This window comes from Bos indicus, chromosome 22 (genome assembly GCF_029378745.1).
Source record: "Bos indicus isolate NIAB-ARS_2022 breed Sahiwal x Tharparkar chromosome 22, NIAB-ARS_B.indTharparkar_mat_pri_1.0, whole genome shotgun sequence".
NCBI lineage: Eukaryota > Metazoa > Chordata > Mammalia > Artiodactyla > Bovidae > Bos > Bos indicus.
The window spans coordinates 53643583-53668967 of record NC_091781.1 but is presented as its reverse complement, the minus strand read 5'-3'; the positions used below and the strand labels follow the sequence as shown (position 1 = coordinate 53668967).

Here is a 25385-nt window from a genome sequence, read left to right as displayed (position 1 = left end):
TCCACGCAAGCCGTCCAGGTCGCCTGCCAGCGATCCCCGCGGAGTGGCCTCCGCCCCGCTCTGCCCAAGGACCGGAGCCGGGCCGGACTTCTCCGGGGGCGGTCCCGCGCTCAAGGGCTGAAAGAGGCGCGCGGGCCACACCTCCAGGTTCCCCAGCCAAGTCGGGCTCGGGCCTGCCCCGGGGCGCCCGCCGCCGCGCGCGCCGACCCCGCCCCTCTCCCGCGCCCCCGCCCCTCGGCCGCTGCCTCCGCCTCCGCCTCCTCGCAGGCCCGCGACGTGCCCGGCCGGCGACCGAGCGGCGGGGACGGCGTCCGGCGCACTCACTTCCGCGTCCCGCCGCCCTCCGGCTCGCGCGCGCCCAGCCCCCGCCGCCATCGGACAATAGACCAACCGCCCGGCTGCCGTGAACTTCCCGCCGGGGCCCGGCCGGCCCGTGTGCCCCGGATCCCGATCCCCGATCCGTCCCCGCGCCGGCCACGATCGCAGCTCCGCGCCACCGGGGAAGCCGCGGAGGACCGAGCGCCCGGTACGTGCTCGCGCCTCCCGCCGCCGCGCCTCCGCTCCGGCCCGGCCGGTCCTGGGCCCTCTGCTCTCTGCTCTCTGAGCAACTTTCCCTCCTGTCCAGCGGCTGCTGCCTTGTGGGTGTCTTGAGTTTGGCTGCTTAAGGAGGATGTGATTTTTTTTTTTTCTTCCGTATTTCTTTTACGTTTTATGATTTGAAACTGAGAAAAGAACTCACAGCCAGCTCGGACAGCCAAGCGCCGCCAGCCGCCCCCACGCGGACACCTCCGAGGGGAAGGGGAATTGGAAGCAAATTTGGCCCAAGTGACTTTGAGGCCTCAGCATCTGCTGGACTCTAAGGCCCTGGGTCATGACTCTCATGCTGGGCAGGTGGAAGGCTGTACCTGTTCTGGGCTGGACTTGAGTGTCCGCCCTCTGCCAGGACCCCCACCGTCCCAGCTCCACGCACTCAACTAGGCTAGGCCCGGTCAGCAACATGGATAAGTACGACGACTTGGGCCTGGAGGCCAGTAAGTTCATTGAGGACCTGAACATGTATGAGGCCTCCAAAGATGGGCTCTTCCGAGTGGACAAGGGTGCAGGCAACAACCCGGAGTTTGAGGAAACACGCAGGGTGTTTGCTACCAAGATGGCCAAAATCCACCTGCAGCAGCAGCAGCAGCAGCAGCTCCTACAGGAGGAGACCCTGCCCAGGGCGAGCCGGGGTCCCGTTAACGGTGGGGCACGCCTGGGCCCACCGGCCCACAGGGAAGCTGGTGGGGGCAGCAAGCTGGCCGCGGATGGTGCTGCCAAGCCCCCTCTCGCTGCCTCAACCGTGGCCCCTGGGACGACCATCACCGTGGCGCCTGGGCAGCCCTCGTACCCACCCCAGGAGCAGAGGGCCAAGCTGTACGTCCGGGGTTCGAGGCAAGGCAGCCAAGACTGTGGGTCCAAGGAGAGCATGGTGAATTCTGAGATGTCTGCTTTCCATCGGCCGGGCCCCTGTGAGGATCCCTCCTGCCTCACCCACGGAGACTATTACGACAACCTGTCCTTGGCAGGCCCCAAGTGGGCCGACGACCCGGGAGTGTCCCCTGGCATCAGGTTGGGTGTAGGAAGTGGGTGGTCTGGGACCCCAGGGAGCGACCCACTGCTATCTAAGCCCTCCAGGGATCCTCACCTGTACCACCAGCAGCTCTCCGCAGGCTCTGGCAGGTCTTTGCAGAGTGGCCAGGATGGTGGGCCTGGAGGAGGCAACAGCGAGAAGCCAGCGGGGGTCTGGACCACCGCCTCTTCCCAGCGAGTGAGCCCTGGCCTCCCTTCCGCTGGCCCAGAGAATGGGGCCCTCCCGAGGTCTGCTCAGCCCAGGACCCCTTCTTTCTCAGCGCCTCTGGCCCTGAACCGGCCCAGTCAAGGCTCTCTTCCCAGAACAAACTCGGGGGTAGGGAGTGAGGTTTCAGGCACGATGCCCAAACCCACTGTGGACCCTCAACCCTGGTTCCAAGATGGGCCCAAATCTTACCTTTCTAGCTCTGCCCCTTCATCCTCGCCAGCCAGCATGGACCATATGCAGGCGGGTGCCCTCCCTGGGCTGGGTCCCAAGCCTGGCTCTACAGATCCTGGCATTGGTCCCAAGCTCAGCCCCAACAGCCTTGTCCATCCAGTGATGTCCACCCTGCCTGAGTTATCTTGTAAAGAAGGTGCCTCCAGCTGGGCCTCTGATGGCAGCCTGGGGCCTGTGCTCCCAGAGACGCCGAGTTCCCCCAGAGTGAGGTTACCCTGCCAGACGCTCATCCCGGGCCCTGAGCTTGGACCCACGGCCGCCGAATTGAAGTTAGAAGCCCTCACCCAGCGTCTGGAGCGGGAGATGGATGCTCACCCGAAGGCCGATTACTTTGGTGAGTAGTGAGAGGCTGGCGTGGTTGCCCACAGCGGGTGACGGGGTCCCTGCATTTGGGCATTAGGGGGAAACGCCCCCTACCCCCACCAGGGATGCTGTCGCTCTCCTTGAGTGCGCCTGTCTTTTTTTTTTTTTTTAACTTCCTCTTTCAGCTGCCTCTTCTGAAACTTGAAAAGAGACTTGAGATCATCACTAGGCAGAAAGCGGATCTTGCTGCTGGTGGTTACCCATGTGCAAAGGGCAGGATTGCTCGTGACTGCTCCCCGCAAAAAGGGAAATCTGTGACTTTGGATTTCAAGGGTTTCGGGAGTGACTTAGAACCTGTCACAGTGACTGGCTCAGGCGGGACCTGAATGGGCTTCTTAGAAGGTCCATGTACCCCTGAGGGTTCGTTCCATCAGTTGCTGGCTGTGCCAGGGGAGCCTGGCTACTAGAGGACCAGTGGTTGGGCGTGGGCTCTCTGCGGGTCCCTGTGTGCACGTGTGTCTGCCTGCACGTTCTGTGTTCAGCAGAGGGAGGTGAAACTCTGACCTGGAAGGCTTTGTTCTAGAACAGTCCTTCTCAAAGTGTAGTCTGAACCTGCAGCGTCCTTTTGCCTGGGAACTAGTTAAAAATGCAAATTCTTAGGCCCCACCCCAAACCTACTGCATCAGAAACTGGCATGGGGCCCAGCAGTTGGCATTTTTCACAAGCCAGCCCTGCTCCTGACGTTCTGGGAAATTGGAGACCCGTGCATTAGGCACCTTCCAACTCAGCACCCCCACCCTGACTACTAGCCAGCAACCAGGTTACACCCACAGTCGTGGCTCCTAAGAGAATGGAAGATGCTCCTTGTTGGTTTTTCTTCCTCTTGGAGGTTTTGTTTTATTCTCTTTTTAAAGCCACAAACTCTCGGAGACTGCTGGCTTCAGCTTTTATTTTTTCCTCCGTGCAGAGTTTGGAGGCAGCAGAAAAGCAGAGATAGCATCCTGTTGAGTAACAATGTAGCCATCTCACAGAAGCTCTAACTAGAAGAGCGGGAGTTTTGTTTATTTTTTTAAATTACTTGTGATTGAAGTATGTTGCTTTACAATGTTATGTGTTTCTGCTGTTCCACAAAGACAGTCAGCTGCATGGATGCCTCTTGCTTGGGGTGCCTTCCCATTTAGATCGCCGCACAGCATGGAGTCGAGTTCTCTGAGGTGTACAGTAGTTTCTCATTTTATTTTATGCATGGTATCAATATTTTATTTTAGTTTTTATTTTTGAACTGTGCGTAGTTGAGGTCACCGTTTCCCCGTATGAAGGCTTTTGGTGGGGGGCAGGGAAGGCCCCGCACAGGGAGGGTCACTGGTTGGCTGCTGTCTGTCTGCCCCATCCTGCATGAATGAATGATTCTGTCCCGAGGTGCTTGGAGGGACGTGTCCGAGGCACGGGCACTGTGTTCTTGCTTCTCGTGAGAGCCTCGCAGGAGCAGCGCTCACACCACCCTGGGCAGTCAGAGGTCAGGCTGGCTGTTTACTCGGCGTTTATGTTCTAGAGCATGTAGCGGCCTCTCACTGTGAGCCATCTCTTCTCCTTTGCAAATCCCCCTCCTTGGGAATAATACTTTTCTCTGGAAATACTGTGGGCTTTTTTTTTTTTTTTTAGTTTAAACCGTTGTCTTTTTTTCCAGTTTTACTGAGATGTAATTGACACACAATATTGTATAAGTTTAAGATGCACAGCATAGTAGTTTTTAAAAAAGATTTCTAAGTTTTTGCTTTTTAAAAGGTTTTTAATTTTTAAGCAAATGTATTTATTTATTTATTTATTTTTGGCAGTGCTGGGTCTTCGTTGCTGCTTTTGGGCTTTCTGTCTAGGTGCGGTGAGCTGGGGCAACTCTCGTTGAGGAGCACAGACTCTAGAGTGTGGGCTCAGCAGTTGTGACGCACGGGCTCAGTTGTCCCCCCCGTGGCATGCGGGGTCTTTCCCGACCAGGGATCGAACCCTTGTTCCCTGCGTTGGAAGGAGGATTCTTTACCACTGAGCCACCAGGAGAGCCTCAGCATAATGATTTGCTTTATGTAATGATTTGATTTACAGGCATCATAAAGTGATGATAACAATAAGGTTCGTGAACATCCATCATCTCATCTCATCTCAAAAAATCACTTTTTTGTTGTGATGAGAACTCCGGATTTCCTTTAACTTTCATATGCAACATATAGCAATGTTAGTTATATTTATCGTGTTGTACATTATATCCTTAGGAAGTTTATGCCTTTGACTGCTTTCGTGTCCCATTCCCCCTCTCCCCTTCCACCTACCGCTGAAGTGAAGTGAAAGTCGCTCAGTCGTGTCCGACTCTTTGCAATCCCATGGACTGTAGCCTGCCAGGCTTCTCTGTCCATGGAATCCTCCAGGCCAGAATACTGGAGAGGGTAGGTGTTCCCTTGTCCAGGGGATTCTTCCCAACCCAGGGATCGAACCCAGGGATCAAATCCAGGGGCGTTGCAGGTGGATTCATGCATTCATTCATTCATTCACTGTCTAAACCACCAGGGAAGCCCAAAGAAGCACACACCTTCCCTGATGGAAGCCACAAATCCCATCTCTTTTTCTATGAGTTTGAAGTATAACTGACCTACAACACTGTTAGTTCCTATTATGCAATGTAATGATTCAGTATTTCTGTACATTTCTGACCATCACAAGTCAGTCCAGTTACAATATGTCACTATATGAAGATATTACATTGTTATTGACTACATTCCCCGCACTGTGCATTTCATATCCATGACTGGTTTATTTCGCAACTGAAACTTTGTACCTGTTACCCTCCTTCAGCTATTTCTTTCCTCCCCACCTTCCCTCCCCTCAGGCAACCACCTGTTTGTTCTCTGTAGCTATACTTCTGTTTATGTTTTTTGTGTCTGTGTGTGTCGGTTTTTTTTAGATTACACATATATGTGAAATATAGTATTTGTCTTGAATTTTTAATTTCAAGATCATTAAACAACAAACAACGGTTTTATCTTTGGAGGGAGGCAGGTTCATACACCAGATCATAGCAGAACTATTAGCTATCCATTCATCCATCCCGTATTTATTGAGTACCTGCCTTGAGGTACGTAATGAATGAGGCGGACAGAAACCCCTCCTTCTCCAGAGCAGGTGGTGCAGGAGAGGGAGGCAAGAGATGAACAAAATAAATAAGCAGGTTTGAGGGAGAGAAACAGGAAGTGGAGAGGATGGAGCCTCAGTGCAGGGAGTCGAACCAGGGAGGTTTCTGGTTTTCAAGCCAGTGATCAGGGGAAATCCCATCGAGAAGGTGGCTTTAGAGCTAGGCTTGAAGGAGGCCAGGGGTGACCTTTGAGTCTGCTCTGGGAAAGGGCATGCTCAGCAGGGCAGACAGCAGGAGCAGAGGCCCTCGGGGCCTATTTACTTTATTCATGTGAGCTTAGGAAGGAAGCCCATTTCACCAGCCTGGAAACTGAGACTCAGAGAGGTTAGATGACTGATCCCATGTCTCATAGGGCCTACTGGGTACAGGTGAGGTCTGAGCCCCACAGTTCGGCTTCCTTGCCCATTCCTCTTTATTATTATTATTATTTTAATGTGCTATTCTCACATGCTTTTTAAAAAAGAAATTTGTTTTCTTTCTTCTTTTAAATATATTTTTTTTATTTATTTGACGCATCAGCCCTCAGTTACAGCACGAGGAATCTTTGTTGCGTCGTGGGGAGTCTTCCGTTGCCACGCGTGGACTCTCTAGTTGTGGCTTGCGGGCCACGGAGCACACAGGCTTCAGTGGTTGCAGTGCAAGGGCTTAGTTCTGTGGCATGTGGGATCTTAGTGCCCCCACCAGGGATCGAGCCTGCGTGCCCTGCCTTGCAAGCCGAATTCTTAACCACTAGACCACCAGAGAAGCCCTGCTTCCCACTCTTCTAACCAGCATTGCCCAGCTGCCTCCCAAGCACAGACGTGAAAGCCTGCTTTATTTATTTACTTTTATGGTTTTTTTTTCTTTAATCAAGAAGAACTTCCTATAATATAAAATCGATCTCTTTAATTTTAAAAGCAGGCAGTAGCATTTAGCGCTTCCCTCACGTTGCGCAAACACCACCCCTGTCTAGTTCCAGAGCATTTATTCATCACCCCCAGAGGAAACCCACACCCATAACTCAGTTGCTTCTCAATCCCTCATCTCTCCCAGCTCCTGGCAGTGACCAATCTGTGTTCTATCCCTCTGACTTTGCCTATTCTACCGCTATATGAAATATTGAGGGTATCATATCTAATTTATTTTTTCACTAAGCATTACAGTCACATGTAGAAAACTCCAAAGACAGAAAAACAGACGGAGTGAAGCATTAGTCTCCTTCCCACCCGTCTGTAGCCGAGCATCCTGGCATGTGAGTATGTGCGTGTATCTCTCTGTGGGTCGCAGCCAGGCCTGCTGTCCACCTGCTCTCTGCCTTTCCCTCCCAACGGCGCGTCTTGGCAGCTGTTCCACTTCAGCACGTGTTGCGTTGACTCAGTGTCACCCTCTGTGTGTGCTCTGGTCATGTAAGCAGCCTCATGTGGACTTCAGGCCGACTGCAAGTTGCGAGCCTAGCCTGGGACAAACTCCCAGGGTGGGTGGACTACATTTGTGCCCTTTAAGTGTTGTCTAGTCGCCCTCCACTGAGCTCATGGGGCGCCCCAGTGCCCATCATATAGGAGAGCTTTGGTAGCTGAGCTCTTAGCTGCTCTAGGGAACCGGCCACGCGGCCGAGGAGGACATGCCTCCTGCCAGCACCTGGCCGTCAGGGCGTGGCCCAGCCCTGCTGTGGGACCTTGAACACACCCTAGCCCCTTCCAGGCCTCTCCCCTTCTCCATAGCACGAGGAGCTTGGCCTGTTGAGGGGCTCACATCAGCAGATGCCCTTCCCGTCTCTAGATTTGGTGTTATCTGATAGATGTCTGTCTGTCCAACACACTAAATAAAGATTAAATTTTACTTCTAAATAACATGAGTTAGAGCAAACTCTGGGAGAGAGTGAAGGACAGGGCGCCTGGCGTGCTGCAGTCCGTGGGGTTGCAAGGAGTCAGACACAACTTAGCGACTGAACAACGGAAAGATTATCTATTGATACAGGGCTCTTGCCAGAGAGAATCAGGGAAATGCAATGGTCCCCATTAGAGTCAATGTAATTCTAGCCAGAAGCAAAGCGGAGTTGATGTTTGGGTTGGTTACCTGGACCCCTTCCTGGACATGACCTTGTGGGAAGACTTTGTGAATCCCCAAGACCACCTTCGGGGACCCTTGGGTCTGAAGACACCTCAGTGCCTGGTTATTGATCAGCTCATCACTGAGGACCTTTCTGGCACTTTGCTTGGCCCGGTCTCGTGGGTTTGGGACACTTTGGTCCCGGGAAGGCATTGCTGCCCCCGGTCCTTCTGCCGTGTTCCTCTGCGGCCGCTTTGCGTGTTTCTCCCTCGAGGAGAGCTGATGCTGCTGAGAGGACGCCGTTGGGTTCCTCGTCCCAGGCCTTGCGCTTGGACGGTGCCGCTGTGGGTTGTTTTCACGCCAGTGGGTTCTCTCTCACCTTTTCCTCCTCAGTGGCCATCTGTCCTCTGCACACTAGGCCTCTCCTCCCCTTCTAAGGAAGAAGGACACAGGTGAAGCACCCGTCCCCGGCGGGGTGACTGGGGAAGCTGACTCCGAGGCAGAGTCTAGTGTGCAGGGGGCGGCCTAGGGGACACTGCTGGGAACGTGTGTGTGGAGGGCAGGGGGATGCAGGAGTGGGCAAGCGGGACGCCCCGGCTGCGCTGCGGGCCTGACCAGCCTGGGCCAACCCCAGGGGGGTCTGGGGCTGGAAAAGCCCTTCAGAGCTGCCCCGAATTGGGGTGAGACGGCCTGGCCTTCACCACTCCCTCCTTGGTCCTCTCCGGGTGGGCATGACCAGCAAGGTGCCTGTGTGTAGCTGGGGCCGTGCCCAAAGGGGCTGACAGCTGAGGGCTGCCCCCCTGCAGCCCCAGCCACCGTGCCAGGCTCCTTCACTGAAGGGCGATCTGGGCACCACGCCACATCCCCTGTCCAGGGCAGATAAGACCCCGCTCTCGGTGACCTTGGCCGTGATTTTAATTATTGTGATGTCTGTTGAGCGCCTGTATTTAACCTTCACAGCCAGACTCCGTTCTCCTCCGTTTGCAGTTGAGGAACCCAGGCCGTGAAGGGTTCAGGGCCACACTGCGGTCGGTGGTGGTGCTACCCCACCAGCTGGGGCTCCGACTCCCCGAATGAACTGGGCGGCGTTTCTGGGCTGAGGTGGATGTTCTCTGCGAACCCCTCCAGATTCAGTCTCTGCTCAGCTGCTGCGGAGGCATCAGTGGGCTCCCTGCCCTTTCCAGGGTCAGGACTCTGGACCTGCAGCCACCCCCCCAGGTCTCCCCTTCCCCACCGCTGTGGGGGACCGGGCACTGCTGGTGCCACCCATGAGAGCCACACTCTGTTAGGTGCCAGCAAGCAGGGTGGCGGCGGGGCAAGAGGAAGCTGGTTCCAGGGTCCCGGTCACCCAGCAAGTGGACGGGTAGACACTTGCCCACCTGCACGCCTGGCTGCGTCTTCAGTTTTCCTGTCTTGAGTGGACATTCCTGCAGCAGTATGTGAGCTCGGAAAACTGTTAACAGCAGACCTGCCTTAGCCTGGGAGCCTGAGGAGAGGTGTGACTCCTCCCACGGATGGCCCAGCCCTGCCAGGGGCCAGGGAGCCTGTCACACCTGATTTTGTTTTACTAGCAGCTCAGGAGGTGAAGTAAGCAGTCCAGACAAGGATCCCATTCATGTCCTCTCTGCTCCCTCCCATCTGACCATCTCTTCAACATTGAGCTACAAGTTGTCTTAATGACCTTTTTAAGTCTCATCTGACTTCCTGGCTTCCCTGGTGGCTCAGTTGGTAAAGAACCTTCCTGCCAATGCAGGAGATGTGGGTTCTATCTCTGGGTTGGGAAGACCCCTGGAGAAGGAAATGGCAACCCACTCCAGTATTCCTGCCTGGAGATTTCCATAGACAGGAGCATCTGGTGGGCTACAGTCCATGGGGTCGCAAAGAGTCAGACATGACTTGAGCTTATTTATCTGACTTCATTAGCAACAGTTGCTTGAAATATGGGGTTTAAGTCCAGCCTTGAACGAACAACTGAGAGTGATTTTTCAGAGCATTTGTCATATAAAAGAAAACAACATGGGCCAATCCTGTAGAAGGGGGGCCCCTCCAGGTTTCAGGACAGTGGCCTCTGTGCACCCCAGAGGCTCCACTCACCGCCCGCCCCACCCCCCTCCCCCGCAAACATCAGGCATTGCAGTAAACCCAAGCCAAACGCTGAAGTAGGAGAAGGGGACAGAAGATCATTAACCATCGGGCCTGTCTGAGTAGCTGGCATGACCAAGTGTGGGAACTTCTGCCCACATTCCTTTAGGAAATATGGTATGGTAATTTGGACCTACTGGATCCAGGCTTCTGTAGCCATGGAAGTAAATTTCTGATCCTTTAGTAACTTTTGTAAATGACACTCCAGAGTCTAATTCTGCCTGTCTAGCCCAGCAGGTGTACACCCTAAGACGTGGGGACTCCTAGCCGTTTCAAAATTGCAGGGCACACGTGGATGTTTGTTTGTTTGTTTTTGTAGGCCAGGTAATCTTCCCCTCAAAACCAGGAGTGTGTGTATTTTACACTTTTTTAAAAAAATTGATGTATAGTATATACATACTGGCTTCCCAGGTGGCTCAGAGGTAAAGAATCCACCTGCCAATGCAGGAGATGCAGGAGGTGTGGTTCAGTCCCTGGGTCAGAAAGATCCCCTGGAGGAGGGCATGGCAACCCACTCCAGTATTCTCACCTGAATAATCCCATGGACAGAGAGGAGCCTGGCGGGCTACAATCCATCGGGTCGCAAAGAGTCAGACACGACTAAGCAACTAAACAACAGCAAGAACAGGAACAAAACACATGTATTATAGATGCTCACAAGGGGAACACGCCTAGAACTCAGATCAAAGCACAAAACAGGACCAGCACCCAAGAAGCCTCCTGCCATGTGCCCCCACAGTGATCACCACTCTCCAGGTGTAATTGTGGCTTCTGACTGCAAATACGAGGTTCTGAGCAATCGTGTGGTTTAAAGTAACTTCTAAAACCTGTGCGTGCGTGCTAAGTCGCTTCACTCGTGTCCGACTCTTTGCAACCCTATGGGCTGTAGCCCACCAGCCTCCTCTGTCCATGAGATTCTCCAGACAAGAGTACTGGAGTGGCTTGCTGTGTCCTCCCCCAGGGGATCTTCCCAACCCAGGGATCGATCGAGTCTCTTACATCTCCTGCATTGGCAGGCGGGTTCTTTACCACTAGTGCCCCCTGGGAAGCTCCCTACAACCTTGAGATGATTTACAAAACCTATCACGGCAGGTTTGGGATGGAAGGAGAGCACAGGGCTGAGCAGGGTGCAGCCAAGGCTCAGACAGCAAGGAGTGAGTGCCGTCAGCGGGACTGTCCAGCTCGCTCAGAAACAGCGGCTGCTCCCTCATGGCCAGCGATCAGGGCTCCGATACTGTTTGGGTCCTCTGTGTTGCGGTCCAGACAGATGGATGGTTCATCATATGCTTTAGTCCTGTTCCTTACCTACCTCTCTCTGTAGGATTTCTCTTCTGAGATTTTGGGGTGGAGGGATTATGAACAACCCCCAGGGTTCACTCAGAATGAGTCACCTGTTCACTGAGTTCACTTGTCAGCAAGGTACACATGTCTGGTCCCCTCCGTGCTCTTAGCACTGGGCTTGGAAGGATGCTGCAGGGTCAGACTCAAATCCTCGCGCTTGGAGTGACAGCCACTGTTCTGTCACCCTGGCCTCAGGTCCAAACTCGGGGTGTCCCCCGCAGCCCCACCACGATGACCAGCTCCTGTCGCACCAACTTCATGGCTGGTCCTGAACTCCCAGAGTTCCTTCTCACCCCAGGACTTCTGCTCTTGCTGTTCTCCAGCCCATGCCTCCGGCCAGCCTGGCGCGGCCCCCAGCGATCCCCCTCGGGGAAGCGGTGGGGAGCGGGTCTGCCTGCAGCCCTGGTCTGTCCTGACAGCTGTTTCCCACAGTGGCTGCCTCATCCCATCAGGCTGTCTTTCTGAGGTCCTTCCCCCGTGAAATGTTTCTGCTCTGTTCCTTTGTAACCAGGAAAGCATGTCTTGTTTTTTCCATCTTATTCTCATGCTCTTTTGATTCATAACCCAGAACATTGAATTGACCCGATGTGGCTATTCCTGCCAGAGGTTTTTTAATGTTCCTTTACATCTCTTGATTTATGGCTCCCACTCGGGAGGAGGAACTGTGGAAGAAAGGCATGCATCTGGGAGTGAGGCAGCCAGCTGTTCTGGGTCCCAGGCTACCAGCAGCCCCAGGTGTGACGTGGGGCCACCTGCTCTTCCTGTACTGAGCCCCGGGGCACCTCTGAGGGCCCTTCCTGACCTGGAGTCCTGTAGCCGTGGGTCCAGTTGGATGCCTGGATCTTAGCTGGTCAAGTAACAGGGGTCTGGGCCTCAGTATTATCCACTGTGGCAAGAGCCTGGAAAGGCAGAGGGCTGACCCGCCAAGCTTCTCGTCCCCCTTCCAGGCCTCTACAGAATTAAAAAACAACTTGTTTTGTTTAGTTACAGTTGCATTTTCAGTTGTAAGCAGTAATCATTTTTTACTTCAGGCATGCCAGAAAATACATTCAACTAAAACAAGAACCACAGATCACTGACTTGCCTTCTGTCCTTAGAGTAATCAGTGTTCAGATTTTCTGCAGAAAGTTTCTCATCCCCAATACAGGCCAGAGCTCATGCGATGCAGGAGGGATCATGGTTCTTGGCCCTTTGACCAGATGTAGAAGTGTTTACTGAGCTAGAAGCCAGTTTGCTCTGCAGTGTGTGTCTGATGAAAGGGAGTTTAGGAAGGACTTGAAGATGCCCTTTAGGAAACAGCCACACGTGGGGAGAGAGTGGCATTACAGGGGTCACCGCCGGAAGCCTTTTGGGGCTCTCAATCTAATTCTTATTTTGTGTATTTTTGGCCCTGATGGGTCTTCACTGCTGCATGGGCGTTTCTCTAGTTGCTGCCAGCGGGGGCCACTCTAGGTTCAGGGCATGGACTCCTCATCGTGCTGGCTTCTCCTGGTGTGGAGCACGGGCTGTAGGGCACACGGTCTTCAGTTGTTGCAGCGAGTGGGCTCAGTGGTTGAGGCTCCCAGGCTCTAGAGCAGAGGCTCAGAAGTTGTGGTGCACGGGCTTGGTTGCTCCGCAGCGTGTAGGATCTTCCTGGATCAGGGATCGAACCCATGTCTCCCACACTGGCAGGTGGATTCTTTACCACTGAGCCACCAGGAAAGCCCTCTCATTCTAATTAAACTTGGGGTCCCTAGTGTGGGTGACAGCAGGGGGACTAGCCTTGGGACTCGGTGAACTTGCTTTTGCTGGCATTTCCCAGGACACTTTGAAGGGCTCTTGTGTTTCTGGGTCTCAGCGTTTCTAGGTCTCAGGCTTAGCACGGGGCGGGGAATAGTGGTCTCGGGGCCTGGCCCTTCAGGCTCCTCGTGGGGGTGGGTGGATGTCTGTTTCAGGAATGGAGGGGCTTCACTTAGGGTGTGGAGGGGGAAAAGGAAAGGATGTTTACCTGGGTTGTGGCTCTGAGATAGTTTTGCTAAAATTTATCGAGCAAGTTGCTCTGTGTCAGGCACTTCGCTAATCATCTCACACACATACACGTGTTTAATCCTTCCAACAAGCCTGTCTTATGATCCCTGTTTTATGGACGGGGAAGCTGAGGTACACAGAAGTGAATTAACCTGCCCAAGATATCTATTAAGGAGCTTTGCTAAGCCCGGGATCCTGACCTGCATGCTGCGCTGGCCCTCGGCTCCTGGGAGCACAGGGGCTTTCTGACAGAGGGACCTCAGTGGGCATCATGGCCACGAGGAGGTCAGGCCTGAGCCTCCCCCTTTGCAGGTGGAGTGATGAGGAAGGCAGGCCACGGCGGGGGGGATGCCTGAAGTGGCTCGAGGGGCGCATCCCCCTCTCGCAGCCAGGTGTGCCCTCTGGTTCGTCTTCAGGCCAGGAGCCAGGGGCTCATACCAGCTCCTCCCTGCCGGGTGGCGACCATGAAAGCTCAGCGGTGTTAATACATGCATGGGCTGCTCAGGAGTCTTGACTGCTCACAACCCGTCGGGCCCCGGACTTCTCCTGTTCCCCTGAAGGGTGTGGGTTAGGGCGGGCAGGTCATGCCATCGGTGGTGCCCCGTGACACCCCCAAATGTTGTGCGCAAGGACGGGGGTGTGCCAGCCCACAGTTTCTTTGGAGGTAGCCAGGGTGTCTTGGTCTCAGGGTCAGTATCAACCCCAGGCCTGTGTCTAGATGTTTAAACCCAAATGTCGGACGAAGCTACGCTCAGAGTCCATCTGGCAAACCGGACAGAAACCTTACCCTGAATCAAAACAGGCCTCCAAAATTTCCAAGGCGTGTCAGCTGCAGGGTTGTGCTTGCCAGCAAATACATATATCTGTGTCAGGCTTTGTTTCTCATCTGTCCCCTCCCAGGGAAACCAGCTGGACGCAGAACCTCAGGGTCATGTTGGAAGGCCGGAGGCTCTCTGCCTGAGTGTTTCTGAGGGAATACTTTAGAGCCAGGTTATTTTTACATCTCGAGAGCCACGAGTTTAGACTTGGCCAAGCTCTCCCCTCATCTGTTTTGTTCTGTGATTCGTCTCCGCGTGTGCCGGGGGAGCACGGTCTGGTTACTCCCGGTCACTGGAAGTTAGTCAGGAGTCCTTCCCCCCGACACATGTCTTTGTAACATATAGAAGGTTCTGGAAGCCTTCCGCGATGCTGTCATTTACGAGGAGGGGACTTGAGTTCTGTAGCTGGTCCTGGGAGGTCTAGTGACTCAGGTCTTTCAGGGCCTCGTAAACATGGCCCCCATCTTATAATGCAGCCCTGAGTCGGGGTACCCGGCACGGCAGCCCTGGGCCTGACTGCATGTGACCGTCACCTCAGCTTCAGAAGACAGTAGCAGATTGGCCTTTTGCTGCCTGGGAGCCTGACAGCAGCTTCCCTGTTCGGCCGAACCGCCCCATGAGCCGAGGTTATGGTTTCCTTTCAGCAGAGTGGAGCCAAGTCGCGGCCGTGTTTGCTCACAGGACAGGCAGGGCTGGCCCCGGGGAGGAGGTCAGGTTTCCCATCTGCCGGAGCATCTCCTGTTCTGTCCCCCTCTCCCCTCCTTGGTTCGTGTTGCTTCCTGCTGGTGCAGTCAGGTAGTGAATGTAGAGAGAGGCGGATTTCAGGGCTGGGCCCCAGCACGTTTGCTGACAGCTACAGTCATGTGGAACATGCTGGCAGCAAGATGCGGGCCTTCTGTGCCAGCTCGGACACCCTGCTCCACTTCACTGACGGGGACCGGCGGGCCTGTTCAGTTCAGTTCAGTTCAGTCGCTCAGTCATGTCCGACTCTTTGCGACCCCATGAATTGCAGCACGCCAGGCCTCCCTGTCCATCACCAACTCCCGGAGTTCACTCAGACTCACGTCCATCCAGCCATCTCATCCTCTGTCGTCCCCTTCTCCTCCTGCCCCTAATCCCTCCCAGCATCAGAGTCTTTTCCAGTGAGTCAACTCTTTGCATGAGGTGGCCAAAGTACTGGAGTTTCAGCTTTAGCATCATTCCTTCCAAAGAACACCCAGGACCGATCTCCTTTAGGATGGACTGGTTGGACCTCCTTGCAGTCCAAGGGACTCTGAAGAGTCTTCTCCAACACCACAATTCAAAAGCATCAATTCTTCGGTGCTCAGCCTTCTTCACAGTCCCAACTCTCACATCCATACATGACCACTGGAAAAACCATAGCCTTGACTAGACGGACCTTTGTTGGCAAAGCAATGTCTCTGCTTTTGAATATGCTATCTAGATTGGTTATAACTTTCCTTCCAAGGAGTGCCTGGGCTCCTTATAATTCTGATTCCTCTTCTGTGCTCCAAGCCTCCAAAGCTGGTTTTGGGTTCAGGGCTGTTGGCTGGGAGGAAACGCCTGGCTCTAGGGGTGATGGTGTTCTGGAGGCGGGACCCAGACACTGGATGGGGGGGGCGTATGGGCATCAGTTGGATGGAAGCGGGTCCCTCGCTGGCCTGCAGAGAGCCCAGCCACAGAGCACAGAAGTCGGAGTGGGGAGGGCGTGATAAACAACAGATGCGCCCCGGGCAGCAGGCCAGCGGGTGGTGATGACAGGCACTTCTCCTGGTTGACCCGCCACGTCCCTCCGTGAGATCACGTCCCAGCAGAGGTGACGGCGAAATGTCCTTGTCCCCCTAAAAGTGCTTGGTCCTCATCAGCCGCGCTCATGAACTCAGAACTGCTTTCTTTTGGGAAACAAAATTGGAGCTCTATGATAATCCAGCTCTTAAGAAATAAGGAAAGGACTTCCCAGGTGGTCCCGTGGTTAAGAGCCCGTCTCCCCTGGTCTGGAAGCTGAGATCCTACATGCCTCGGGGCAACAGAGCCCTCATTCCATAAGGAAAGATCCCAAGTGCTGCAACTAAGACTCAAGGCAGCCAAATAAATAAATATATAATTTTAAAAAAGAAATAAGGACAGTGAGGAAATCAAACCAAACATCAATTTAGTGACAGGATTCAAAACACAAAACCCTGGGCCTGGTCTGTAGAAGTTACGCGTAAAGTATTTGTTGAATGAACGAATCATGGAGTGTATTTATCATGTTATGCCATCAGAGTGAAAAGTGGAAGTGTTTGGTTCCGATGCCAGCAGGCTGACAGGCAGCGGCTGCTGCAGACGCAGTTTTTCTCTGTCGCTTGGGCCCGGTGGTAGCTGTGACGCCCCGTTTGACGTCTGTCAGACCCTGATCACCGATCTGAGCAGAAGGGTGAGCTTACTGAGCGAGGACTTGGGTGACGTGGCTGGTGGCCGGTGGGCTAGTCTGTAAGCCTGGAGAGGTCCTGTCCCCCAGGGCAAACCTGAGACGTGACCACATTTTGCTGAGAAGAAATTTCAGTGGGATGGCATGGAACTCGCGTGCGTCTCTGGATGGTTTCCTGTCTTGCTTGGCCGGGTAGAGCTCTGGAGTCCTGAAGCAGAGTAGTGGGTATGAACCCCAAATAGAACACTGACTTTCCTGTGCCCAGAGGCTCACAGGAACCTAACCTTGTGTTTCCTCTGGGAGCAGTGATTTGCTATTCACAATTTCAGCTTCCCTGGTGGCTCAGTGGCTCAAAGAATCTACCTGCCGATGCAGGTGACGTGAGTGCAATCCCTGGCTCGAGAAGATCCCCTGGAGAAGGACATGGAAACCCCCCAAAAAAGAATACCCAAATATTCTTGCCTGGGAAACCCCATGGACAGAGGGGCCTGGTGGGCTACAGTCCATGGGGTCGCAGAGAGCTGGACACAACTTAGCGACTGCACAACAGAACAGTTTGGTGTTTGTGGTGACTTTATGGAGCATAACTGCCTCGCGAATAGCGAGAATCTACTGTAGTATTCTTTTGTGTGCCTTATTCACCTAGGCAATGTCTGAAATTAATTCCTGTGGCTGCCTGTGTCAGTGGTCAGTCCTCTTATCAGTTCAGTTCAGTTGCTCAGTCGTGTCCGACTCTGTGCGACCCCATGAATCGCAGCACGCCAGGCCTCCCTGTCCATCACCAACTCCCGGAGTTCACTGAGACTCACATCCATGGACTCAGTGATGCCATCCAGCCATCTCATCCTCTGTCGTCCCCTTCTCCTCCTACCCCCAATCCCTCCCAACATCAGAGTCTTTTCCAGTGAGTCAACTCTTCACATGAGGTTACCAAAGTACTGGAGTTTCAGCTTTAGCATCATTTCTTCCAAAGAATCCCAGGGCTGATCTCCTTCAGAATGGGCTGGTTGGATCTCCTGCAGTCCAAGGGACTCTCAAGAGTCTTTTCCAACACTACAGTTCAAAAGCATCAATTCTTCGGCGCTCAGCCTTCTTCACAGTCCAACTCTCACATCCATACGTGACCACAGGAAAAACCATAGCCTTGACTAGACGGACCTTTGTTGGCAAAGTAATGTCTCTGCTTTTGAATATGCCATCTAGGTTGGTCATAACTTTCCTTCCAAGGAGTAAGCGTCTTTTAATTTCATGGCAGCAGTCACCATCTGCAGTGATTTTGGAGCCCCCCAAAATAAAGTCTGACACTGTTTCCACTGTTGCCCCATCTATTTCCCATGAAGTGATGGGACCAGATGCCATGATCTTTGTTTTCTGAATGTTGAGCTTTAAGCCAACTTTATCACTCTCCATTTTCACTTTCATCAAGAGGCTTTTGAGTTCCTCTTCACTTTCTGCCATAAGGGTGGTGTCATCTGCATATCTGAAGTTATTGATATTTCTCCTGGCAATCTTGATTCCAGCTTGTGCTTCTTCCAGCCCAGTGTTTCTCATGATGTACTCTGCATATAAGTTAAATAAGCAGGGTGACAATATACAGCCTTGACGTACTCCTTTTCCTATTTGGAACCAGTCTGTTGTTCCATGTCCAGTTCTAACTGTGGCTTCCTGACCTGCATACAGATTTATCAGAAGGCAGGTCAGGTGGTCTGGTATTCCCATCTCTTTCAGAATTTTCCACAGTTTATTGTGATCCACATAGTCAAAGGCTTTGGCATAGTCAATAAAGCAGAAATAGATGTTTTTCTGGAACTCTCTTGCTTTTTCGATGATCCAGTGGATGTTGGCAATTTGATCTCTGGTTCCTCTGCCTTTTCTAAAACCAGCTTGAACATCTGGAAGTTCGTGGTTCACGTATTGCTGAAGCCTGGCTTGGAGAGTTTTGAGCATTACTTTACTAGCATGTGAGATGAGTGCAATTGTGCGGTAGTTTGAGCATTCTTTGGCATTGCCTTTCTTTGGGATTGGAATGAAAACTGACCTTTTCCAGTCCTGTGGCCACTGCTGAGTTTTCCAAATTTGCTGGCATATTGAGTGCAGCACTTTCATAGCATCATCTTTCAGGATTTGAAATAGCTCAACTGGAATTCCATCACCTCCACTAGCTTTGTTCGTAGTGATGTTTTCTAAGGCCCACTTGACTTCCCATTCCAGGATGTCTGGCTCTAGGTCAGTGATCACATCATTGTGATTATCTGGGTTGTGAAGATCTTTTTTGTACAGTTCTTCTGTGTATTCTTGCCACCTCTTCTTAATATCTTCTGCTTCTGTTAGGTCCATACCATTTCTGTCCTTTATCGAGCCCATCTTTGCATGAAATGTTCCCTTGGTATCTCTAATTTTCTTGAAGAGATCTCTAGTCTTTCCCATTCTGTTGTTTTCCTCTATTTCTTTGCATGGATCGCTGAGGAAGGCTTTCTTATCTCTTCTTGCTATTCTTTGGAACTCTGCATTCAGATGCTTATATCTTTCCTTTTCTCCTTTGCTTTTCGCGTGTCTTCTTTTCACAGCTATTTGTCAGGCCTCCCCAGACAGCCATTTTGCTTTTTTGCATTTCTTTTCCATGGGGATGGTCTTGATCCCTGTCTCCTGTACAGTGCCCTCTTATACTGCCAAGTAATACCCCGTGGTGTGAACCCACGTTGTTGTATTTCCCTTTGAAGGAACTGTGGATTGTCTCAGTGTAGGGCCATGATGAGTACGTCTGCTGTGATCAGTTGTGTGGACATATGCGCTCATTTCTCTGGGGCGCATATCTAGGAGTGGAAATGCTGGATCATATGGTAGGAGTGCGTTTAACTTTTCCAGCAGCTGCCAGCAGGCTTCCCTGCGTGGCTGTGCACTGCAGCATTCCTGCCAGCAGTGCGAGCGCCCTCCTGTGCAGCGTGTGTGTATGTGTGCAGATATCTTTAATTGAAGTACAGTTGATTTACAAGGTTCTGTTGGTTTTAGGAATACAACGTGATGATCCAACTTTTGCAGATTATACTCTGTTATAAATCATTACCAGGTGATGGCTATCATTCCCTGTTCTCTGCAGTGTACCCTTGTGGCTTATCTGGTTTTGTGTGTGTGTGTGGTAGTTGATATCTGCTAATCCCATACCCCATATTTGTCCTTCTTCCTTTCCCTCTTCCCTTTGGTAACCACAAGTTTGTTTCCTGTATCTGTGAGACTGTTTCTGTTTGTATATGCATTCATTTGTATTGTATTATTGTATAAATGATATCACACAATATTTGTCTGTCTCTGTTGGATTTATTTCACCAAGTAGCATATTCTCTAAGTCCGTCCATGTTGCTGTAAATGGCAGAATTTTGTTCTTTTTAATGGCAGAGTAGTATTCTATTGTGTGTGTGTGTGTGTGGGGGGGTACATCTTCTTAAAATCCATTCATCTGTTGATGGATGCTTAATTTGCTTCCATATCTTGGCTATTGTAAGTAGTGCTGCTGTGAGCATTGAGATGTGTGTATCCTATTAAATTGCTTGTTGTTCAGTCACTCAGTTGTGTCTGACTCTTTGTGACCCCATGGAATGCAACACGCCAGGCTTCCTTGTTCTTTACTATCTCCCAGACTTTGCTCAGACTCATTGTCCATTGAGTCCATGACACCATCCAACCATCTCGTCCTCTGTCGCCCCCTTCTCCTCCTGCCCTCTGTCTTTCCCAGCACCAGGGTCTTTTCCAGTGAGTCAGTTCTTCACATCGGCTGGCCAAAGTACTGGAGCAATATTCAGGGCCGATTTCCTTTAGGATGGACGGGTTTGATCTCCTAGCAATCCAAGGGACTCTCAAGAGTCTTCTTGAATTAGTGTTTTCATTTTCTTCAGATATATACCGGAGTTGGAATTGTTGTTGGGTGGTGTGGTAGTTCTGTTGTTAGTTTTTGGTGGAAGCTCTGTGCCGTTTTCCATAGCGGCTGCACTAGTTCTGTGGTCGTTGACTTGACCTGCCTCTGGAATTTCTCTGGGTTCTGTTCTGCTTGTCGCTTTCTAAACCACCTGCTCTGCAAGCTGGTGTCACTTGGCTGATACCCTTCCAATTTCTTCTGTTGCAATATCTTTGCAAGAGATTTCCATCCCTTTTTTGGTAGTTACTATGCTGTCTTTCTGAAGGAGATCAGCCCTGGGGTTTCTTTGGAAGGAATGATGCTAAAGCTGAAACTCCAGTACTTTGGCCACCTCATGGGAAGAGTTGACTTATTGGAGAAGACTCTGATGCTGGGAGGGATTGGGGGCAGGAGGAGAAGGGGATGACAGAGGATGAGATGGCTGGATGGCATCGCTGACTCAATGGACGTGAGTCTGAGTGAACTCCGGGAGTTGGTGATGGACAGGGAGGCCTGGCGTGCTGCAATTCATGGGGTCGCACAGAGTCGGACACAACTGAGCGACTGAATTGATGCTGTCTTAAGGGTTTGATTTTTTTTTTTTTCCTGCAGCTTTCCTCTGTGGTTTTTGTCATTTTAAAACCGTTTAAACAAACACTGTAGAACTGTAGAAAAATCAGAACATAATAGACAAAAATAATAATATTGAAGTTGACCAAAAACTTTGTTTGGGTTTTTCTGTAACATCTTATGGAAAAACCTGAATGGACTTCTTGGCCAAGCCAATTAAAAGCGTCCATCATTTTACATAGGGATAATCATGCTTAAAACAGACTATTTTATTGTTATTATTTTTAACCTATTATTATTTTTTAAGTATTTATTTATTCATTTAGCTGCACCAGGATCTTCATTACCATGTGCAGGATCTTTAGTTGCGGCATGTGGGAACCAGTTTCCTGACCAGGGATTGAACCTGGGCCCCCTGCTTTTGGAGCAGAGTCGTAACCACTGGATCACCCAGGGGAGTCCCAAGACAGACAGCTTTTTTTTTCTCCAAGACAGACTGTTTTAAACACATAGATATTTAGACTTTGGCTAGAATCATAGTGGTTCGGGGGGGGGGGGTCTCCTGGGATGCCACAGAGCCAGAGTGCAGGGGCACTTTCCATTTCTGTTGCTCATTGGAAGCAACACTTCTGTTTGGTTTCTGGAACTTCTGGGGGACTCTGTGTCATTCCAGCTGCTGGCTTGCTTTTCTGCAGGGTGAGCAGCCAGTCTAACTTCGTGCAAGTTATTAAAGAATCAGACTTGAGAGCCTGGAGCCTCTCCCCCCGCCGCCCCTCACTGGCTCCATGCAGCAGAAAACCCCTCTTTTCTCCTGCGTGTGACTCAGCAGTCCAGGGAGCTCAGTCTCAAGTCAGCCAGTTCTGATCGTTAGAAAGTCTTCTGTTTGAGCTCCCGTCTTCCTAGATCTGACCCAACTGGCCTGTTCAAGCGACCAGGTCCTGTCACTACTGGGCTCAGAAAAGACTCCCCCTTCCCCTCTTCCCCATTCCACACTCAGAATTGGAGCCGTCGTCCAGCCAACCTTCTCTCCTCCACTTCCTCCCCTCTCCCGGTCCATGCGTGATGGACATCCCCATTCCAGGCTCCTCTCTCTGTCTGGCTTAGTTGTTCAGGCCCCTCCCTGAAAGATATCTTGGTTCTTGGTCTCCCAGGAAGCTCATGTCTGTTGCGTGCCTCACAGGTAGCTCATCCATTCTGCAGATTCTAAATGGGATAGTCTTTAAAGGCAGTTATTTTGTCTTTTCTCAAAAAGGGGAATGTGTTACACTCTCAGTCGAGCCCACAAGTGACGTTAAAACCTCCGTTTTGAAACCAACGTTCCCACACACGGCTCAGGACTGTTTAGGAAGGAGTGACGTGCAGGGGTTTCACCTGTGCTGCCTCTCAGGCTCCCTGCAGCCCTGCAGCATGCCCAGGACTACTTCCCCATTTTGAAGATGGGAAAACTGAGCAATGAAGTAACTGGTCCAAGGTGGCTCACTGGCTCAGCCCTGAACCCATCAAAGCCTGCTTCCAGACTTCCTCTTTGTTCTAAGGGGAAATCTTTTGCTGGTGTTCCTCTCCCACCAGTCCTGAAGCTGGGGACTCAATCCAGCCCAGCTCTCTGCTCCTGACTTCCCAGGGGAGGGAGAGGGTGGATGGGGTGGGGAGGACTCTGGGAACTGCAGAGACAGATGTGTCCCCTCAGCCTCACAGTTCCACTGGCATCTTTCACTTTGTCTTCTCCATCATGCCCTTTTCTCATCTTGGGTGAATGTGGATCTTCACCATCTCTAAAATCAGCTTTGTTATTTCTTTTTTTTTTTTGATGATGATGACCATTTTTAAATACTTTATTAAATGTGTTACAATATTGTTTCTGTTTTATGTTTTGGTATTTTGTCCATGAGGCATGTGGGATCTTAGCTCCCTGACCAGGGATCAAACCAGCACCCTCTCCATTGGAAGGCAAAGTCTTAACCACTAGACCACAAGAGAAGTCACCCAGCTTTGTTATTTCTAAGGAAAGTTCAAGACTTGATTTCTTCTGTGGAAAAAAGGATTTTTATCCCCATTCCTTTCTGGTTGCACATGGTTAGCTGTACCTTCAGCATCAGACCTTCTTATGAGACTTTTACGGCTGTGTGTGTGTGTGTGTGTGTGTGTTAGTCGTTCAGTCTTGTCTGACTCTTTGCGATCCCATGGACTATAGCCCACCAGGCTCCTCTGTCCATGGGATTCTCCAGACCAGAATACTGGAGCGGGTAGCCGTTCCCTTCCCCAGGGGATCTTCCCAACCCAGGGATCAAACCCAGGTCTCCCTCATTGCTGGCAGATTCTTTCCTGTCTAAGCCTACGTGGAGTCACTCATCTCAGAGCCTCTCTGTGTCACGGCGGTCCCCGCAACTGCATGGAGCCCTGTGGGCAGGAGAGGAGCCAGGGGTGGGGAGTGTGGCTTTGTCCGTTCACGCTTTCGTTTATTCATGCAACCAGCAAATGTCCATTGAGCACCCGCATGTCCTGGGCAGAAGCAGTTGCCCCCCCAGTGTGGTCAGAACACAGTGGGGGAATGGAGGGAGCTCAGATCTGCACCCCCTCCCCAGAAGGACTCAGGACTTTTGTGAGGTGTTTGGAGTGTGGGTGACTGTCAGGGGAGTGGCTGATACGTTTTCATTCTCAGTCTCAGGCCTGGTAGGAAACTAGGAAGGAAAAACACCTTCCCTGGAAAGGGAGGGAAGGAAATGAACTTTTCCTGGGCCCCTCCCATGTGCCGGGAGCAATTTCAGGCGCTTACACGGTCTCAGGTGATCCTCAGAGTTACCCCATGAAATGTGTACGTATTAAAATTCATTTGGCATGTGAGGAAATCACGCCTGTGCTCAAGGTGAGATTTGAACCTGGGGTTTATGTCCAAACTCATGCTTTCCAGATCCACCACGGGGTAGGGGGTGGGGAGGGGTGCCGGGCCATCCACAGGCTCAGCAGCAGTGGACCCTGATTCTGGAGCTCTCCACTTCCTGATCTGAATGGTGTTTACACAGGAGTGCTTCTTTTGTGAAAAATCAAGCTGTAAACTTAATGCTCTGTGGGGTTTTCTTCATGCATGTTATACTTAAGTGCGTGGGTGCTAAGTCACTTCAGTCACGTCCTACTCTGCGACCCCATGGACTGTAGCCCACCAGGCTCCTCTCTTCATGGGATTCTCCAGGCAAGAATCCTGAAGTGGGTTACCATGCCCTCTTGCAGGGGATCTTCCTGACCCAGGGATCGAACCCCCGTCTCTTCTGCGTTGGCAGGCAGGTTCTTTACCACTAGCGCCACTTGAGAAGCCCGACCTACTTATACTACACAGTTATTCACTTACCTAAAAATCCACTTTGCATGTGATACGCTTACACTAGCAAATTACTCACTGTTTATTTAAAATTCACGGTTAACTGGCCACCCAGTAGTTTATCTGATAAGCCTCGTTTGAGCTGAGACATGAAGGAGATGAAAGCACAACTGAGCCTCATGTGAGTAAACAAAGGATTCGGAGGCCAAAGGCTAGAAAATAATCCAGGAGAAGAGCGGATGGGGGCAGGCTGGGGATGCTGAGATGCTGGTGGGACATCGAACCACATCAGGAGAGGGTTGTGTGGAATAATCTGACAGGGAAGGGAGCAGTGATGTAAATGCTGTACCATTCGGCCTTTGAAGTGGGTTCTGCTGGAGGCTGACATTTGTTCCAGTAGTTTATGTTTGTGCAAAGGTCCTGGGAAACAGGCACAATTTTGAGCCTTCTCACAAGGAAGAATGATGTTAAAAGTGAGCTACCTTGAGAATCTGTCTTCAAAACAAATAATAGAAATTGTTACCCAGTTGTTGCTGTTGTTTCGTCGTTAAATGGTATCCAACTCTTCTGCGACGCCACAGACAGTAGTCCACCAGGCTCCTCTGTCCATGGGATTTCCCAGGCAAGGATACTGGAATAGGGTGCAATTTCCTACTCAAGGGGATTTTCCCAACCCAGGGACCGAACCCACGTCTCTGCAGTGGCAGGCGGACTCTTTACCCACTAGCGCCACCTGGGAAGCCCGTACTCAGGTGTACTGGCTGCGTTTCAAGGGCTCCACAATCGCGTGTGCTGTTATCACGGACAATGTAGAACACAGCATTCTCTTATCACACAAAAAGTTCTGTTGGATGGCAGTGCTGTGGAATATGATTTTTTAAAGTTGTGTAGTACTTTTGCCTGGAAAATCCCATGGATGGAGGAGCCTGGTAGGCTGCAGTCCATGGGGTCGCAAAGAATCGGACACAACTGAGCGACTTCACTTTCACTTTTCGCTTTCATGCATTGGAGAAGGAAATGGCAACCCACTCCAGTGTTCTTGCCTGGAGAATCCCAGGGACGGGGGAGCCTGGTGGGCTGCCGTCTATGGAGTCACACAGAGTCGGACACGACTGAAGTGACTTAGCAGCAGCAGCAGCAGTATTTAACTTTCTCTCTTCGTTTAGGTACGTAAATTGTTTTCAATCATCCATATGATTGAATCAACCATCCACTATTTTAATAATAGTTTGATGACTATTTTTGTTTTTTTATGACATCTTTCAGTTCAGTTCAGTTGTTCAGTCATGTCCGACTCTGTGCGACCCCATGAATCGCAGCA

The 25385-nt window shown here is 51.6% G+C and overlaps 1 protein-coding gene across 1 annotated transcript in view; it reads left to right on the top strand.

The window, feature by feature from the left end:
• The first annotated feature begins 305 nt into the window (after positions 1–305).
• Positions 306–25385, top strand: part of LIMD1 (LIM domain containing 1) — a 79149-nt gene continuing 54069 nt past the window's right edge. The window contains exon 1 of the mRNA XM_070776824.1: positions 306–2399. Coding sequence (XP_070632925.1) covers positions 998–2399 — 1402 coding nt within the window. The 5' untranslated portion in view covers positions 306–997. The remainder of the gene's footprint in view (positions 2400–25385) is intronic.